The sequence below is a fragment of the Papilio machaon genome, chromosome 16, assembly GCF_912999745.1.
Source record: "Papilio machaon chromosome 16, ilPapMach1.1, whole genome shotgun sequence".
Lineage (NCBI taxonomy): Eukaryota > Metazoa > Arthropoda > Insecta > Lepidoptera > Papilionidae > Papilio > Papilio machaon.
This window is the reverse complement of record NC_060001.1, coordinates 6,533,967-6,553,630: the sequence shown is the minus strand read 5'-3', so window position 1 is coordinate 6,553,630 and position 19,664 is coordinate 6,533,967. Positions and strand designations below refer to the sequence as shown.

The following is a 19,664-nucleotide window of genomic DNA, read 5'->3' as shown; positions in this document are numbered from 1 at the left end:
TGGGCAGCGATCGCTTCGTTATTACGGCGAATTCAGGTCTCTCGTTTACCACTTTGTAATATAAAAAAATACTTCGGTTGCTACTGTAATCCGGCTCGAAGGACCTAATAATATTCTCACTTAGTAAATAACTGAAACAATGAAACATTATGAGCCATGTATGGAAATTGATACTTCTTTTGATAACTGCATTTCAGAGACAAAGTTTTCTTTTTTTTATCCAGCACAAAGGACCATAAACTCTAGTATTACATACAAATATCTAAGTGTCTGAGAGCTAAAAGTTAAGTTGTGTATGTACAGGACAGTCACCCTGCGATCGCGGACATCCACTGGGCGGTAGCGCTGGCGCACTCTCTGGGGCGCGCCGAGCTGCAGGCCATGCTGCCGCTGCTCGTCAAGAATGTGCAGTGCGCGCCCGTACTTGTATGTACACATATACACCATACATACATACATACACATTAGTACACATACACATGTATTATTAAAAAAAATACTGTTAGACACTGTTTAGTTAAACACGTTTAACCTTTTGACAATAAGCGGTCTTGGTCGATACCGTCAGCGTGACATTAAAAAAAAGTAAAAACGCGACATGCAGACAGACAAAAATTTTGAAAATTTGTTACATACAGATAATCCAATTTTATTAATATACCTAGCTGTCGCCCGCAACTCTATCCGTGCGGATTTTAAAAATAACTAAATAAGTAGCCTATATGATCTTCCAGACTATGTTCTACATCTGTACCAAGTTTTATCAAAACCCGTTGAGAGGTTCGGAGATACCTTGAAACAAACATCCATCCATCCAAACATTCGCATTTATAATATTAGTAAGATACTATATTTCAGTTTATATACTAAATTTATGTAGACAAGGTATAAAAATGTAAATGATTTTCAGTCGGACGTGTTGCGGCGCTGCTGCGTGGCGGCTGCGGGGTGCTCGCGGTCTCGGCCTCCGCCCCCGCGACCCCCGACACCACTGCGCCCGCTGCTGGAGGCGGCGCTGCGGGCCTACGCCTCCACCACACACGCGCGACTCGCACACATCTCACCCCGACACTACGCAGACTTCGTAGACTTCCTAGGTTTGTGGAACATACCTATTACTTAGTGCAGATTTTCATCACGAATTCATCTGAATTCAATCAATCTGTGCCAAATTTCAATAAGATATGTTAAACTGTTGAAGAATTATCGAGTATATATGTAAATTAAACGCATCCCACTGGAATCGTATAAATTTCCAGTAATTCTAGGTAGCCTGTGAATACACAGGATCCTATGATGATAGTTAGCATGTGTGATCCTGGAAGGTAGACTGTGTTCTACATCTATACCAAATTTCATCAAGATCAATGCAGCCGTTCAAGAGTTACTTTGTAACAAACTTTCATCCAGTCATTTAAACTTTCGCATCTTTTACGATTATATATAAAAGAAAGTGGTGTTAGTTACACTATTTATAACTCAAGAACGGTCGAACTGATTTAGCTGAAAATTGATGGGGAGCTTAGAACTAGGAGACGGACATAGGAACTTTTTTATCTCGTGTGCATTTTTTTTATTCCGCGCGCACGAAGTCGAGGGTAAAAGCTAGTTTATAATATTAGTAAGTATAAGATGTATGAATGTTTGTTTACTTAAATCCATAACTATTGAATGGATAAAACTTTTAACAAGAATAGTGTAGACTATTGGTCCGGATTTAAGATTTTCTTCCATTTTTTTTCTATAAATTCGTGTTTAAATATTCTTACCAAAATAATTGCAAACATTTGCAGGCAAAGCTCGTGATACATTCGCGCTGGCACACGACGGACCGCATCAGTTCGCGGCGCTGTTACAAGAAATCAAACTCAAATACAAAGGCAAGAAGAAACTCATGTTCCTCGTCAAAGAGAGATTCGGCTAGAAACCGATCTTATGTCCTTTTACACGATTCCAGTCCAGTGCTGGATTACAAATGTTTTGCACACTGGAATGAACTTTTTGGACTGGAATAATGTTAACAGGACATAATTGTAGATGTCGATTGCTCTGACATTTTGACATATTTTGTTGTCTCTTTTTTAATAAATACAAATGAGAGATATATAAAAGTATCGCTTCAGTACTTTTGAGTACAGTGCAATATTATGCACTCGTATTGTTATGTTGATGTGCAATACATGTATATAATAGATACTTGCAGTATATAACAGTTAACACTTCAACTGCCACTGACTCGCCTGGCGAGTTCACTTACCTACGAAATCATAGCATGAAAATTATATAGCCAGTTCCAATAATTGAGTTGGCACGCCGTCAAATGGAGTACACTTATGATTCACGTGCCAACTTCAATCTCCGGGTATTTTAGAAAATTCATTAAATACCAGATTGACTTGAAATTAATGCAAATATTCTGTAAGTCACAAATTGGCAACACTGAGCAATGCAATAGACATTTTATGGTGAAATTTTCATGTTCTCGTAAACCAAACAGGTCTCGTTTAAAAAGTATTATTTTATTTGTAATTCATAAGTTAAATGTGAGACGGTGTTTTGTAATATAACATTGCAATGATCTCAATGATTCCGTTATGTATATAATTAGAATTAATGTAAATATATACTAATTAAATATAGATTAATATAACTAACTTTAGTAACACAATGTCTATATCGATTGTGGATGTAAAAATTGTGTGTATGTATGAATGACGTTGTTAATAACAATATTGTAGTATAAAGGCTTTAGTGGATAGGTTTAGTGATTTTTTAGTGCGCCATTATAGCGTCCAATAGCAAGAAAACATAAACACTGATCTCTATAATTCATTGGATAGGCTTTAAGCGGTGGTTTTTTGTGCCTATTTCATTTTTTTTTGGTTCTAGTAATATAGTTCCACAAGGATCTTAAGGCTTTTTGGAAAATATGTAAACTAACAATGTCACCTTGACAGTTTCATATTTTGACCAATGAGAGAACTGCAGCTGCACGGTTAAATGTTGCCATTTTCATAATTTCGAAATTTCATTAAAAATATCACGCATGTTATACCTTGTAGGTTATTTTGTTAATATGTTTTGATGTGTCAATTTAAATAGTAAGGAATTACTGCGAGAACTCAGTTAAAAATTAATTGGTTGGAATTGCAAAAAGTTAAAAAACTGCCATAAGATCCTTATGGTACTATAGAGATAGAATTAACTGGCAATTAACTTCAACATGCTCTTTTAAGTCAGGACGAAGCAAAAGCATTTCTAAACAACGACCTATCCAGCGGATTATATAGAGATTAGTGTTAGTAAATAAATGACAAAACACCAAAGAAGTTAAATATAAGTCATTCCAAAAGCGTTAAGTCATGCCATCATTATTTCAGTATTGTCGAGTATTCAATATTTTTTCTACGTTTTAAGATAACCTCTAATTTGTTTAACTATTTTTGACACTAAACCGCCATTTTGTTATTACGAATGATACTTTGTCGCTCTGAATTGCACAGATCTAAAATAGAAACCATGCAAGCAAAAAATAAAATGACATAAAATCTTGTCTGAACAATTAACGTTGCCACGTAGATTTTTTAAAAATCGAAGTTATGAGTTTTTTTTGTAATTGACATTAAAATTAAAAGACACGTCAAAAGTAAATTAAAAAAAAAATTAAAAGTCCAGAGTGTCACTGTAATGTCATTCGTAGTCCCTTTGACGTTTAGATTTGGCGGGAATTTCATTTCGTTTTCGAATACTTTTATATTAATCTAGTATAGATTAATTTCTACTAACAAGAAGTGCATTTATAAAAAATAGAAAATATTTAATAAATAACATTTATATAATGTTGAAAAATATAAATAATTGACTATGTGTACTTGGGAGGTGAAATATTTTGACCTGATAATGAAAAGATTGCTACAGTTATTGGAATGCTCTTACTTGCCATTTTTCTAAACGAATAATTACCAAAAAAAAATTGACAACATAACACAAGAAGAAATTTTAAAACAAGTTATTTAAAATAATATTATTGCAACTTCCTGTCCATTTAATTGAAGTTTTTGTTACAATTGACGGAATGGCGAGTAATAAGTTTTAGGACATTTTGCTTTAGTACATTGTATTAACAATGTTATGCTATTTTCAGACTGAGTATTTTACACAATATCAACTAACTTAGCATGTAATGTTATGGTACAATACTTTAGATTAAACATCCTAAATATAAAAGAATTATAATACCTTCATACATTCACATTCGGTTTGATCTAGGCGTTAAAATTAACTTTATGTTACAATGTTTTATTGATTAAATAAAAAATAATAATAATAAAGCAAATAAAACTTTGTCGAGCAATAATTTTGTAGCCTTAGTCGATCTATTTAAAACTTTTTTTAAAAATTCACTCTTGTTTTATAGAATTATTTATTTACATATTAAGTATTAAAAAAAATACTTTTCTAGTATTTGTTAATACTCAACATTATTAAAAGAATAATTTTATATGACAAGAGTGATGTTAATTTGTTTTCTTACGACTTGCCAAATAAATCCGAAGCTGGTGTAAATCTCAAGTGCCTTGAGGCAAGTCCCACCGACCGGCGAGCTGGCGATATCACAACGCCGCGGAAACGAAACGCAACATAAGCGAAACCGAAGCGGAAGCGAATCGACATAGATTTGGTTCGACACAGAACCCCATTACCCATATTGTTTTTAAACATATAGTTATTGCTCTTTTCTAAACAGAAATGAGAGTGATGATATATGTTTTCATACAAATGAGACAGTGAAAATCCTCTGTTATATTGGAGAGTATTTAATTTTCACCTTACTTTTGTATCTCGTTAGAATTCCTTCGGTTTCGCTTCGGTTCCGGCGTGATTTCGCGGCGGTGTACAACGCCCCGCCGCACTGTCTTTTGTATTTGTGTTGTACGTATAACGTAGACACCCTTCACTGCTGAATAAGAAGGTGATAATAATTTCAATATAAATAATTGAAAACATTTATGACTTTTATTTACCCTATGTTACAATACTACTAAACTCTAAGGTAATATATGAATCAATGGAATAATTATAAGGAGCTATTCATTCATTAGGTAAAGGACCACCCACCCGCAGCGTGCATTCAGGCATACCCTTGCAAGTAACGAGCCACCGTAATGTTAGAATTTTAAGTATTAAACAACTTACAAATAATCAGCACTAAAAACTTATTCATGTTGCGACTCGTATCGTTTGCAGCCTGTAAAGGCCTAAGTCATCGATTGATTTATTTATTATACACAAAGGCCATATCGTACCTTAGCTTACAACACCGTATAAGTCGAAAATTGGCGGTTTTCACATTTTAAAGCCATTATATGGAGCTGCTTATTCCGCGTCTAACCATTGGTCACATGATAATTGAAAGGTAAAGAAATGTAGTAAAAAAGTTAAAATAGAGTAAATCGACAAAAACTAAATAAATAATTATTTCTTAACCACTAATTAGTGTATTTATTAGTGACTTATGCGGTGTTGTTAGCTAATGGACGATATGTATAAATGATATTTATTATCGCCATCAAACCGATGTAAATTCTAGGGTTTTCCCAAAGTAATAAATAAGTCGAAAAATTTGTGATGTTATATTTATATTTCATTATCTAAATAATGAAATAAAAAAAACAAGTGATAACGATTATATTTTTGCTTGACTTGGAAAGTTCAAATGTCGTTGTAAATGTTATTGTCAATGTCAATTTCATTTGAGATTAATGATTTTTCTTAATCTGAGATGAAATCAGCTGATTGCTAAAAATAATTAAATTATAACCCAAATCACGATATACAAACACAACAAGAACACACAAAAAAACAAAAGTATTAAACCATCGTTTTATCAATATTAAAGTTGTAAAGCAGAGCTATGACATGAAATTTAAATAAGGTAACTAATTTTGTATAAAAAATAATATATACAATCAAACATACTTTGCTTACTGTACTTCGTGTTTTTTAATTTAAAATTTCAAATAAAACAGTAAATATTTCACTATTTTAGACGTACGTACACGTAAAATCGGATTCATACACAATAATGGCATTGAATTGGATATCATCACCTTTAGGTATTCATTTCGTTTTAAACTTAAATGGAAAACACGCGGGAAAATGTTTTAATCTATTTGACAGGGTAAGGAATTTGAAAAATTAATTATAATTACATTGTCATCTTATTATAATTATATATAAAATATATATATTTACAGGTCAGCAAAGTGCTCACAGATAAAAAAGAATTTGTTATAAAAAATAAACTATTCCAGCTTGCGTCTGATAGCACAAAAAGTCAACTTAATCTTGAAAAGAAAACATTTACAAGTTCTCAAGAGATTTATGCTGCTGTGAAAAATTGGGTAAATACTAAATAATATTTTTAAAGGGTCATAGATGTTAACCTCTTAACTTATATAAGGGTAGTATGTAAATGCCTATATAAAATTTCTTTTCCTCTTACGTAAAATTCTATTGCATTAATCAGAAATATATATTTTACTAGCTGTCGCCCGCGACTCCGTCCGCGCGCAGTTAAAAAAAAAATTAAAAATAGATGTTGGCCGATTCTCAGACCTACTGAATATGCTCACAAAATTTCATGAGAATCGGTCAAGCCGTTTCGGAGGAGTACGGTGATGAAAACTGTGACACGAGAATTTTATATATTAGATTATTTTTTACCCGTCTGACTAAGAGTTTGTTTATATGTATGTAAATGCCATTGTAGTGGCCTAGAGCCTATACAACTTGATTTGTCTTCTTCCCCCAAATGTCGTAGGATTACATCAGCACATAATATATACAGAGAGATGTGAGAGATAAAGTTCAAATCTCAGTTGCAATAACTTTTATTTTTTAATTACTCAATCTACTAGAGCTTTAGTCAGTCGGTTTTTTATGGTATACAATTTTTCCTTATTCTTATGTTATTTTACAGGTAAATCAATATGGAGATTTTCAGTTTGAACCTGAGAAATATATTTTTCCTGAGGCTAATGGCCTCTTAAGTAATGTTTGTATGTATAAGGTTATTATATAATAATACATTTTTATATTAAAACACTGTGTTTAAGAATTTTCAATACTTATCATAATTTCAGGGTTCCTGGAAAAGTGCAATGGTTAAAGTGTACAATTCATTTAGTTATACTGAAGATATTAAGTATGAAGTTAGGGTAAGTTTATAGGTAGTGTATTTATACTAGCTATCGCCTTCGACTCCGTCTGTGCGAAAAAAAACTTAAGTAGCTTATGTGTTATTCTAGACTATGTTCTACATCTGTGCCAAATTTCATCAAGATCCGTTAAGCTGTTCTGGAGATACTTTCACACATGTGGGGGATGGTGTTGCTCGCGTCCGTAGGAATTACTTGAAAGATACCCTACACGTGTCCCCTGGGTTGTGCTAAACGAGCAACAAATCTCGGTGGTAGGTTCGCCGCAGGCTTCAAGGTTACCACCCATCAAGCAAAGCCTCGCCGCCAAGCGACTTCTGTCGCGTTCCGGTGTGATGTTTGGTGAAGCCTTATGGGGGTTGGGTCTGGGCAGTTGCAATGCGAATGATGACCGGGTATGATACGCTATATATTGATGGGTCGGGTGCTTGAGCTCGGAGGGTAGCGGGATCCGAAGCACGGTTCTCCGCTGGCCGACCGCAGGTAGTTGGGGGCCCAAGTAGTGGGTTAGCCACTCACGAAAGGCTGCCCCGCCAACTGTGAAAAATCCCAGAGTGGCTTCATCGTGCCGATTGGCGACCGGGTGAGAGGACCCGATGGCGATCTCTGGGGGGGTTCGGGCGTCCCCGCAGTCTCCGTGTCAAGCCCCCATCGGCACATCATATCTGGCTGTGTTATGGGGTTATTGTAGCATTGCCTCGCTCAACTTCCTTCCTCCATCCATTCACTCCCTCCTCATGGCCAAGCAAAAAAGAAAGAGTAAGAAATTACAGCGGATGCACTTCCTCTCACTTAAAGTGCACTTCACTAACATCAGAGGAGTGCACTCTAATATCAATGCGGTCCACCACCACCTCGAGACCAGTAAGCCGCACCTACTCTTTCTTACGGAAACGCAGATTCGATGTCCCACAGACGCGGCGTATCTTGACTACCCAGGTTATACTATGGAGCATAATTTTCATCCACGCGCCGGAGTTTGTGTATACGTCCGCAGTGACATCTGCCTCCAGCGTCTGCGTCATTTGGAGGACCCCACATTTTCCACAATCTGGGTTATGGTGGACACAGGCATCGAAAAGATCGTTTATGCCTGCGTCTATCGCGCACACAGTGGTGACCAGGAGACGAATCGGCTATTTCAACAACTCAGTGAGGCCGCTGATAAAGTCCAACACCGGTATCCTACAGCGCAACTTGTCTTTTTGGGGGACTTCAACGCTTGTCACCAAGACTGGCTGTTCCCATACCAGAAAACCGACCACGCTGGGAAAGAAGCGCGAAATTTTGCGTCGTCGTTCAACCTGACCCAGCTCGTAAAAGAAGCGACTAGGGTACCTGACGTAGTTGGTCACACAGCTAATTGCCTTGACCTTCTGCTGACTACCGATCCAGACAGATACGTTGTAGCGGTAACTTCACCCTTAGGAACCTCTGACCACTGTCTGGTGAAATCTGTGTCGTCTTATTCTCCCCCAGACCGTGATATACGCGGAGTTCGGCGAATATGGCAATACAAGGCAGCAGATTGGGACGAGATGCGTCATTTCTTTGCATCTTATCCTTGGCGGCAGGTTTGCTTCTCTTCTGAAGATCCGTCGGAATGCGCAGATGTCATAACCGATGTGGTGCGTCAAGCTATGGAATATTTCATACCCTATAAAGACGTCCCCATTGGTGGCAAAGCTCGGCCATGGTTCAACGCCGAATGCGCGGCAGCTGAAAAGCGCAAACATTCGGCGTATCTTGCATGGTCTGAGGCTCGACAGCGTAAATTACCGGATTTAGCTGATAGGAAGAGAGCCTTTAACCAAGCCGCCAAGTCTTACAAAAGGATTTTGCAGAAGGCTCGCCTGAGTCACATCAATCGCATTGGCGCAAAGCTCTCCAGGCAACCCTGCGGTAGTAGAGCTTTTTGGTCCCTAGCTAAAGCGGTAGAGGCGAACTTCTGTAGGCCCTCACTACCACCGCTGGTAAAACCCGATGGTACACTAGCTCACACGGCAAAAGAGAAAGCGGACCTATTTGCAACCCTCTTTGCCAATAATTCGCGGCTTGACATCGGCAATGCTCAAACACCCTCAATCCCCTGCTGCGAGACGATTATGTCGGAAATCCGCATTAGGCAGAAAGAGGTCTTAAAAGTATTGCGTAGTCTAGACGTGAACAAAGCCAGTGGACCGGATGGAATACCAGCTATTGTTCTTAAGACGTGCGCGGCCGAGTTGTCTCCAATTCTGACACGTTTGTATCGCCTCTCGTTCAAAGCTGGAAAAGTGCCTAAATCCTGGAAGCTGGCTAATGTGCAGCCCGTGCCTAAAAAAGGCAGTCGTGCCGACCCTGCAAATTATCGACCCATCTCAATCACTTCTATACTCTGTAAGATTATAGAACGTGTATTGAACTCCCGCCTCATCGCGTACCTAGAACAGAATGATCTCCTCAGCGACCGACAATACGGATTTCGCCGAAATCGGTCGACAGGAGACCTTCTAGTGTATGCCACTCACCTAATTGGCGAGGCCCTAGAAAAGAACGGGGAGGCCATTGCTGTCTCTCTCGACATCTCAAAGGCTTTTGACAGGGTTTGGCATGCCAGCCTTATAAGCAAGCTTCCAGCCTACGGTATATCCCCTGGTCTGATAGAGTGGATCAAGGACTTCCTGAGTGAGCGATCGCTCCGCGTCGTTGTCGACGGTTCTTCGTCTGACACTATGGCGACTAATGCTGGTGTTCCTCAGGGTTCCGTTCTCTCTGCAACTCTTTTTCTGCTGCATATTAACGACCTGCTCATTCCCGGTATCTTTGGGTATGCAGATGACAGCACAGTTATAGAGAGATATCTACCGGTAGGTCGGACCAGTCGAGATCAAGTACAGTCTGAACGTGAGGCCATGGTAGAGCGTACTAATCGCACACTCGAGGCAGTCTCATCTTGGGGACAGGCCAATCTTGTGCGATTCAACGCCGCCAAAACACAAGCGTGTGTATTCACCACCAAAAAGAGCGAGTTCACCCTAGCTCCCACTTTCCAGAATGTGTCCCTCGAATTCACCAACTGTCTGCAGTTACTGGGCGTCGAAATTTCGTCGAATCTTAACTTCGGACAGTTCATAGAGTCTAAGGCGAAGGTAGCTGCAAGGAAACTTGGAGTCCTTTCAAAGGTACGGCGGTACTTTACACCGGGACAGCTTTTGACCCTGTACAAAGCACAGATCCGGCCATGTGTGGAGTACTGCTGTCATATCTGGGCAGGCGCAGCAAAGTACCAACTCGCGGCACTAGATTCGGTGGAGAGGCGCGCCAAAAAGTTGTTCGGTGACCAAGACCTAAATTTAATCAGTCTTGAACACAGGCGTAGAGTGGCTAGTCTCTCGGTATTTTACAGGCTGCATTTTGGGGAGTGTGCGCAGGAATTACACGACATAATTCCACCAGCACCTTTCTACCATCGGACGTTCAGACATACGGCTGGAATCCATCCTTATGCAGTAGACGTGCCGCGCGTTCGAACGAAAAAGTTTGAATCATCGTTCCTTGTGCGTACTGCTAAGGATTGGAATAAGTTGCCGGCGTCAGTTTTTCCGTCCAAGTACGATGTGGGGGCCTTCAAGAGTAGAGTGAATAGGCATCTACAAAGCTAGCGCGTACCATCTTTAGACCACATCTTCACCTCATCGGGTGAGATCGTGGTCAAGCGCTAACTTTTTAAATATAAAAAAAAAAAAAAAAAAAAAAAACACAAACATCCATCCATTCATCTAAACTTTCGCATCTATATATATAAAAGAAAGTCGTGTTAGTTACACTATTTATAACTCAAGAACGGCTGAATCGATTTGACTGAAAATTGGTGGGCAGGTAGCTTAGAACCAGGAAAAGGACATAGGAATTTTTACCCCGTTTTCTATTTTTTATTTCGCGCGGACGGAGTCGCGGGTAAAAGCTAGTTTATAATATTAGGTCCTTACATATGAAATTGACGTTTTTCGTACTGGCCACTTTAATCACGAATTTCTCCTCTTTGGTAAGGAATTCCAAATTCAAATTTGTACAGCTATAGACTCATGTATTTGTGGTTCGATGACCGTCATTCATTTGTTTTTTTTCTTCTGTTTTTTTCTGTTTGCGTCACTCATTTTACAAAATGGAAAACTTAAAATATCGCATTATTTACGAGTACGAGTTCCGCCGTGGCACTAGTGCTGCGGAAACGACTCGAAGGGTGAATGATGTGTATGGCGGTCGTGTTGCAAAAGAAAACACAGTTCGTTTTTGGTTCCAACGTTTCCGTTCTGGAAATTTCTATCTCCAGAACAAGCCCCGTGGACGGCCTGAGACTCAAGTTGATAATGAAGAGTTGAAGGCTATTGTGGAAGCGGATCCGTCGCAAACCACGTCCGAGTTAGCTGCAGGCTGCGATGTTAGTGATAAAACTGTTTTAATTCACTTGAAGCAAATTGGGAAGATTAAAAAGCTTGAAAGGTGGGTACCTCACGAATTGACTGAAGCAATCCGGCAAACGCGCGTCGACTGTTGCGTTACATTACTAAACCGGCACAATAATGAAGGTATTTTAAACCGAATCATTACCTGTGATGAAAAATGGGTTCTTTACGATAATCGGAAGCACTCAGCGCAATGGTTGGATCCTGGCCAGCCAGCCAAATCCTGCCCCAAGCGAAAATTAACCCCAAAAAAGTTACTTGTAAGCGTTTGGTGGACTAGTGCTGGTATTGTTCATTACAGTTTTCTCAAATCTGGCCAGACTATTACGGCTGATGTCTATTGTCAGCAATTGCAAACCATGATGGAAAAGCTAGCGGCTAAACAACCTAGGCTGGTCAATTGCTCCACGCCACTGCTGCTTCACGACAACGCTAGACCACACACAGCGCAACAGACGGCTACTAAATTAGAAGAGCTTCAATAGGAAAGTCTAAGACATCCTCCGTACTCCCCGGACCTTGCTCCAACAGATTACCATTTTTTTCGAAATTTGGATAACTTCTTGCAAGGGAAAAAATTCAACTCCGATGGGGCAGTCCAAATCGCCTTCAAAGATTTTATTGATTCCCGTCCGACTGGTTTTTTTAGTAAAGGGATCAATGAACTACCTATGAGATGGCAAAAGTGCATAGAAAATAATGGTTCATACTTTGATTAATTAAATATATTATATTAAAAAATATTCGACTTTTTGTTCCTCCCATACAAAACGCCAATTTCATATGTAAGGACCTAATATTAGTAAGATTTTTAAAAATATATAATGAAAATTTTTCCTTGAATATGTTTATGAAGATTTAGTTCAAGTTGTTGGAATTTTCTGAATATCATTTTTTATTTTTATTTTGAGTTTCATTTATTTAAAATTTCATTTAGCCAACATTTCTTTTAATGAAAATTTCATTTCTTGATACATTTCAGATGCTTGTATTGAGCACTTGTGATGATGATGTCTCATTTGTAATTGTGGTACCGAATGAGACAGACATGTTATGTCACCTGGTGCAGAAGTTGCATGAGGATGGCTTGTCCGCTGCATTGACAACCATACAGCCCACTTTTACAGCGACATGCAAACAAAATTTACCAACTTTTCAGTTTAACTCAAACATTGTTTTACTGGTACTTCATTTTTAAATTAATTTTAATATATCACATGTAAAGTTGTATTTCCACTTAGCTTATTTAGAGTCTATTGTATAAAGTTGTATGTCTTTTTCCACTGACGCGGCCGAAGTCGCACGACTATCCGCTTAGTGGAATTCTACTTATAAAACAAAGTCATTTCAGTGACAGCATAATTTCATCCTTTGATATTTTTTACTATTTCGTGGGATGAAAACTACACATCTTTTTTCTCTACAGCGTTAAAAAAAGGGTAACAGAATAGTTGATTTAATAACTTCAACTATTGTGTTACCCTTATTTTTTTAGTTATTTTATTCTTATGTATATCAAAATTTTGTGTCAGGACCCCCAGAATGCCAAAGCAACAATATCACAATATGGCTGTGTTACACTGGATCAAAATGGAATTGATGTTAAAGTTTTAACTTGTAAGTTATAGTTACCTTTTTTAGTTTTAACACTGTTAATACTTTGAAAAAGAAACTGGATGTTTGGGGTCTTATCATAAAAAAAAAACTTAATATTTCAAATACATTTTAACTTAAATATACGTCAACCTTTTTATACCGTGACTCTCCGTGACAAGTTCTAATTTTTGACAAAAAAAAGTAAAAATCATCAATTTGTTACTTTGGACCTTTTACATAGGACCCATAGATATAGACATCATCAAAGCCAGGAGACTAAACTATTCTATTTTTCAGGTTTACTTGTAGGCAAAGGAAGTTATAAAATTGACAATAACTGCCCTCAGATTTCCAATGATTGTTTTAGTTTTGCACTTGTATATAAAGATTTGCCGATTTTTACTGGTCAAATGTTACCATAGGACGACCATTATTGTAGGAATTGTTACTCATTACTTAGTCTTAGAGTTAATAATTGATACTAAATCTATACTAAGGAGACGATTCAAGGATTCTCAGTGCGTGCAGTGTGCATGCAAAGTGTGTGTACTGGAGGATGGGAAACGTGTAAAAAAAGGAGATGGAGAGAAATTAAGTAAGAGTTTAGATGAATAACAATAAATATATATTGTCTAGATAATGTGTCTTATTACATAATAAAAAGTTTGTGACCGCCATACCACCGCATTATACGTATAAAACACTGTAGTCTCCGTCTCTTTTTTATATCAAAATGTGGCAAACGAGCAAACGGCCATCTGGATTCGTCGAAATAGCGAGGCGACTGTTGCCCATAGATGCAGATGAAAATGCGTTGCCTGCCTTTAGTCAACAAAGGGGACGCACAGAAAGAAGATATTTCCTCTTCCTATGCGTCACCTCTTCCGCCTAATCCACTTCCCCTTCCCATCCATTCCTAATAAGAAAAGGGTGGGAAGGGAAAGAGGACTAAAATTAGGCCTTCGGCAAAAAAATCTTTTTTCATATTGTATTTGAAGATGGACCAATGGATTTAAAAAAGATAGAAATTACAAAATCTATAAACAATTTTAATTTCTTTTTATTTTTCCGTACTGTGAATTATAATTTTCATATCCCTTATTTGATCCTTCTTCATCGAAAGCTTTCCTGCGTGCTTCAGGTACAAGTTCAGAAGTATTACTCTGATCTTCTTCAGCATTTTCTTTTACATTTTTAGTCTCGTCTTCCTCTGTTTCTTCTATATTAAACTCATCGTAACCTATGATAAGTGGCGGTAGAACAACTAAACCAGCTCTCCTCTCCTTGCATTCCATCTAAAAGAAAATTCACAAAAAAAATTAAAGAAATCTTACTAATATTATAAATGCGAATGTTTAGATGGATGGATGTTTGTTTAAAGGTATCTCTGGATACTGATGAGACTTAGCACAGATGTAGAACATAGTCTGGAAGAACACATAGGCTACTTATTATGTTTTTTTTTAATTCCGCACGGACGGAGTCGCGGGCGACAGCTATTTTGATATAAAGTAATAAGCTAATCGCTAATTAAAAGATTATGTAAGTCCGACCCTGTACTCCTGACAAATAGGAATACAGGTTTGTACTCATAAAAATTATAATCGTTGAACACACCTCACAAAAATTCTATTCGACTAAATGTTTAACTATGAACTTTTAAAGTACAACCTAGTCCTATAAACCTAGTAGTATTTCTAATTTCGAAACAACCATACAAAACCTTATTTTTTTAATGTTTGGAACTACTATGTTAGGACCTAAATAAACGAAAGTCCATAGGAACGTGGTATTTTTCTCGCTTTTAAAGGTTTCTATCTAACTTGACTTTCTCGCTAATGAAGGTCGTCCGTTGGGACTGGACACTCTCGCTTACAGAGGTTCGAGACTGTGAATATTATTTTTATATTTAACTTACAATATTTATGAAAACGGCAAACATCAGTTGCAAAAGAATCATATTTACCAATACTGGAAAGTCTATTTATGAATCATTTTATTGCTTATTTTATTGTAGTTATGTAATTTAACTATTTGTTTTACTGAAGTATACATATACAGTTTTGGATTTGTTTCAACAAACTTACATTTTATCGCTTCAATGTAATCAATACAAAAACGAATTAATTTGAAACATTTTAGTATTTTCAACAAGCGTCCCGACTCTGCTCGGATGGCTATTTATAAACATTTTATAATAAAACTAACTGTCGACTCCGACTCCGGTCTTGAGAAAAAAGTCCGGAATTGAAAAAATACTTTTTAAGTAAGCCTGTGTTCTTCCATACTATGTTCTACATCTGTGCCAAACGAAGCCGATACCTTCAAACTTCCATCCATCTAAACTTTAGTATCTATATTAGTTGTCGCCCGCGACTCCGCCCGCGCGGAATTAAAAAAAAACAATAAGTACCTTATGTGTTCTGCCAGACCATAATTTACATCTGTGCCAAATTTCATCGAGATTCGTTGCAGAAAAACGTAAAAATCAGAAATTAAATAACTAGGTTATAAGTTGGTTTAAATACTATTTATTTAAACATTTAGACCTACAAATACAATTAAACTTCATCAGAAGCGAGGTTATCATTGATCACATCATTCCGGTCTTCTCGATCTTCTACCGGGTTTTCAAGCACCGGAGCATTTGACATCTCAAACTGCGCACCGGCATCTTCAAGTAGACTCATCAGAACTGACAAAGAACTTGCAAGCTGTGAAGGAAATCGACTGCTTAAATATAAAATAATATTAGCCTCACATTATGGGGAAACGCAACTTTATAATAGCGATTAAGTTGAAGAAAAAAATGTGAAATTAAAAAAAAACATTGGGAATCTCTGAGTATTTTTGCATTGGTTAACTGTAACTAACGTGTGCATCAGCCTTGTTGCCATCTCGCAGAAGCTGTGAGGTATTGCTCGCCTCTTCCACTGCGAGCTGCAGCCGGCCAGCCCTGCCGTGTCTCGCGGCCACGTTGACGCTGACGAGAGCGTCGTGTGGCGCCAGGCTCAGCGCCCGGGCGTATGCTGCATCAGCACGACTGTCACCTAGACGTTCTAACGCTATTGCTAGGAGGAGAACCTGTTGGTAGCGCAGTTGATTTGAATAGAGGTTTTGGTATTGACTCCACCAACGACCAACAGTGGTAGATCCCGCAACAACAATATTTGTTGGGTGCACGAATTGGCCGTGTCGATCGGTGCAATACCACGACCACACAGAAGACAGGCGTCAAGTGGAAGCAATTCCGCCTTTCGTCTAATGAGTGTGGTTCCGGAGGCCTCATTTTAGTCCTCTTTCCCTTCCCGCCCTTTTCTTATTAGGAAAGGATGGGAAGGGGAAGTGGATTTGGCGGAGGAGGGGACGCATAGGAAAGAGAAATATCCTCTTTCTGTGAGTCCTCTTTCTCTCTCTTCTCCGTTAATTAAAGGTAGGCAGCGAATCTGCATTTGCGGATGTCTATGGACAACGGTCGCCTCGCTATTGCGGCGAATCCAGGTGGCCGTTTGCTCGTTTGCCACCTAATGATATAAAAAATAAATATTGAATTTCATATGTATTCGACGTTCTAGAGGAAAACATCGTGATGCCGTGTGCATATATCACATGAAATTGAGAGATAGATCTGAAACCAACTAATCCGCACTAGGCCAGCGTGGTGGATTACCCTAGTCACCTCTAATTTATCCGTCTAGCCGCTCAGTGGGTACTATGTGCTGACGATGGCATATCCTTTGGTTAGTATTGTTGTGTACCGTGTGAGGTTGTTGCGGTTGCAGTGCTGTGGCGCTGGCCAACCGGCAGAAGGCGGATGCGGGCCGGCGGCAGACGAGCAGGGCCAGTGCAAGATTGTGCGCCGCCCGCGCGCTCAGTGGCGCCCATTGCACTGCTCGCTGCAGACACGTCAACCCCTAACGCATATAATTAGTACCTACTTATATTATTAGAAGCATAATCCAGTAGACCGTAGGCCTACTAAGGGACATGTTAACAAATCTAAAAACATCTTGGATCAACATATCTAACTATCACTTACAAATATACGCATAAAAAACCTCATTAGTGATTAATAAAAATAAAAAAACTCTCGACTAAACTTTGTCTACTGTAACTTCAACTCACAGCAATATACTTCTTCCTAGTGAGCAGAGCTAGGCCTAGATTGGAATGAGCCGCGACGCACGTTGGATGCGTGGTGAGGGCTGCCTTGAGCCGGGCGAGTGCTGCGGGCGCGTCCCCGTGCTGCAGCAGCATGGCTGCCAGGGCGAGTGCGGCGGCGTGCTGGCCGGGTTGCTGGGCTAGCGCCGCGCCCAGCAACTGGAAGGCTCCACGCGGGTCCCCAGCGCGCAACCGTAGCGCACCTGCCGCTGCTAGCGTGTCCGCGCCACAAGCGTTTGCACTACAGAACAAATTTTAGTCCTCTTCCCCTTCCCTTTTCTCACAAGTAATGAATCAGAATTGGGTTTGGTGATGAAAAGAGGCATAGGGAGGGGGGATATCTTTTTCTGGGCGTCACGACCTCTGTCGATTAAAGGCCACGCATCGCATCTACAAGTGCGGATGTGGTCTCTTCGCTAATTTGGCGAATTTCGGTGGCCGCTTTCTCGTTAAGTAAAAATTACAGACAGGCCACTTAGGTAGTACACATCAAGGTAATGATCTGTTGGAGCACTAAGTATTTCTTATTTCTTGTAAAACCAACCTACTTCACCTTGCATTGGTTGTATAACAAAACTTAAACGTATAAAATAATTTGTTCAGTTTTTGCATCGAATCTCACATTGTATAACTAGAACAGATGTTTACGTAATAAAAAGTAATAATTATTCCATTAAATTGAATTCGAGGTCAAACATGTACTAAATCGGAATTTCTCACAAAGTTCATATTAGTTTCAATATGGAAAATCAATATGATATATACATATACAAGCTATAATTTTTTGTCATCTTTTTTATTGATTTTCTTCGAAATAATTCGCATATTATATCACGTATTCTATAGCCCGGATAGCTCAGTCGGTAGAGCATTGGACTTTTAATCCAAGGGTCCAGGGTTCAAGTCCCTGTTCGGGCGGCGAATATTTTTGTGTTTTTTTTAATTCAAATTATCAAAATAATTATTTTATTACATGGATTTTTTTTATTTTGACAAAATTATTATTATACATAAGTGCAAAAATAAAGATGCTTTATTTCTTTTAACTTTCATAGTATCAAATAAAAATTAAACTATTATTTTTTATTGAGAGCAAATGCGAATGAAATCTTTATATTAAGTTCCCATTAAATATAAATAGTTTAAATTTGTACTCAGTCATTTTTTCTGAACAACTAAAAATGTTTAGAGATCTGTAAAACTAAGCTAACTTATTAACTTAGTGTAACAAATTTGTCATACTATACTAACGCTATAGTTTGATCATAGGCCTGCAATGCTGGCTCTAGTTGATCACAGGCGAGCAGCAGACGCGCCAGCAGCGCCCCCGCGCGTTCACCTCCTCCAGCCTGCACCCCCGCCCGCGCCCATTCCACCCCGCGTGCCACCTCCCCAACCTTCCACGAACACTCGGCTGATGTTTTTATAGAGAAATAAAAGCAAAGGCTTCAGTATTTTGCAGCCAGATTCAATAACCGAACTCTATGCTCCATGGTAAGATATTGTGTTACCTAAGCCACAATAAATTTCGGCATCGGGATGTTTCGCTAATTTGTCAGCTTCCAGATAAGCTTCATAAGATAACTGGAATCGATCTTGACGATATCTGAAAATAACATTTAATTTTACTCTTCTGTAGACAACATAGAAATTAGACATTTTTTAGAAAATAAAAAAATCAAATTTGGCCATTAAAACTTACAAACATCTAGCTACTTGTTTTAGGGGTTCAGGGTCTTGTGAATATAATTTGATGCAGCTGTGAAAACGATCCATAGCTTCCTGCAGACGACCGGCGTCAGCTAATACTAAACCCTGAGGAAATAAAAAATGTGTTAACAAGATTAAGTTTCCCAAACTCAATGAATAATGGTTGTTTCAATTAGTATCACTTAAAAACATGACAAGATGATATAGGAAAAACATTTACGAGTTATACCTTTATGAAATGCGCGTAAATATGTCTGTTACCATTTTTATTTTGTAATTCGTCTGATAATTCTGAGCACATTACATGTTCTCCTCTGACATATCTGGCGTGCAGCAGCCAGTTCCGAGAATTGAAAACCTGTGTCTAAGAAATAATTATAAATTAAACAGGAAAAATATCGATAAATAATATGGTCTTGTTCTTGATATTTAGGCGTATCAAAGGTTATATAATTTCAATTTAAATATGCAAATTGGATAAAATAAACATAATAATAAATACCATTATATTTTCAGGTAAAGTATACTT

At 38.2% G+C, this 19,664-nt stretch overlaps 2 protein-coding genes and 1 non-coding gene across 3 annotated transcripts in view; 2 read left to right on the top strand and 1 right to left on the bottom strand.

Annotated features, from left to right (window-relative positions):
- LOC106716479 (zinc finger SWIM domain-containing protein 4-like) overlaps positions 1–2,339 on the top strand; it is a 55,716-nt gene extending 53,377 nt beyond the window's left edge. Inside the window, exons 21-23 of the mRNA XM_045681473.1 lie at positions 304–426; positions 911–1,097; positions 1,794–2,339. Of these exons, the coding sequence (XP_045537429.1) occupies positions 304–426; positions 911–1,097; positions 1,794–1,924 (441 nt within the window). The 3' untranslated portion in view covers positions 1,925–2,339. The remainder of the gene's footprint in view (positions 1–303; positions 427–910; positions 1,098–1,793) is intronic.
- A 10,857-nt stretch (positions 2,340–13,196) lies between these two features.
- Positions 13,197–19,663, bottom strand: LOC106716693 (Bardet-Biedl syndrome 4 protein). The gene is made up of 11 exons (XM_014510259.2): positions 19,638–19,663; positions 19,365–19,499; positions 19,128–19,240; positions 18,937–19,031; positions 18,677–18,839; positions 17,390–17,666; positions 17,023–17,178; positions 16,139–16,348; positions 15,832–15,978; positions 14,339–14,559; positions 13,197–13,248 (listed from the first exon to the last, which is right to left on the bottom strand). The coding sequence occupies exons 1-11, from the start codon at positions 19,638–19,640 to the stop codon at positions 13,197–13,199; spliced, it is 1,572 nt and encodes a 523-aa protein (XP_014365745.2). The 5' UTR covers positions 19,641–19,663.
- Trnak-uuu lies at positions 18,271–18,343 on the top strand. Its single transcript has one exon. It is a non-coding gene; the product is annotated as a tRNA-Lys (tRNA).
- Position 19,664: the final 1 nt, after the last annotated feature.

What these genes read in the sequence shown, in the direction of transcription:
- LOC106716693 (XM_014510259.2), bottom strand. An exon ending in CTAGGAAGAAGTATATTGCT is followed by an intron (nt 17,179 to 17,389) that starts GTGAGTTGAAGT and finishes TATATGCGTTAG; the next exon opens with GGGTTGACGTGTCTGCAGCG. An exon ending in ATAACCTCGCTTCTGATGAA is followed by an intron (nt 14,560 to 15,831) that starts GTTTAATTGTAT and finishes ATTTTCTTTTAG; the next exon opens with ATGGAATGCAAGGAGAGGAG.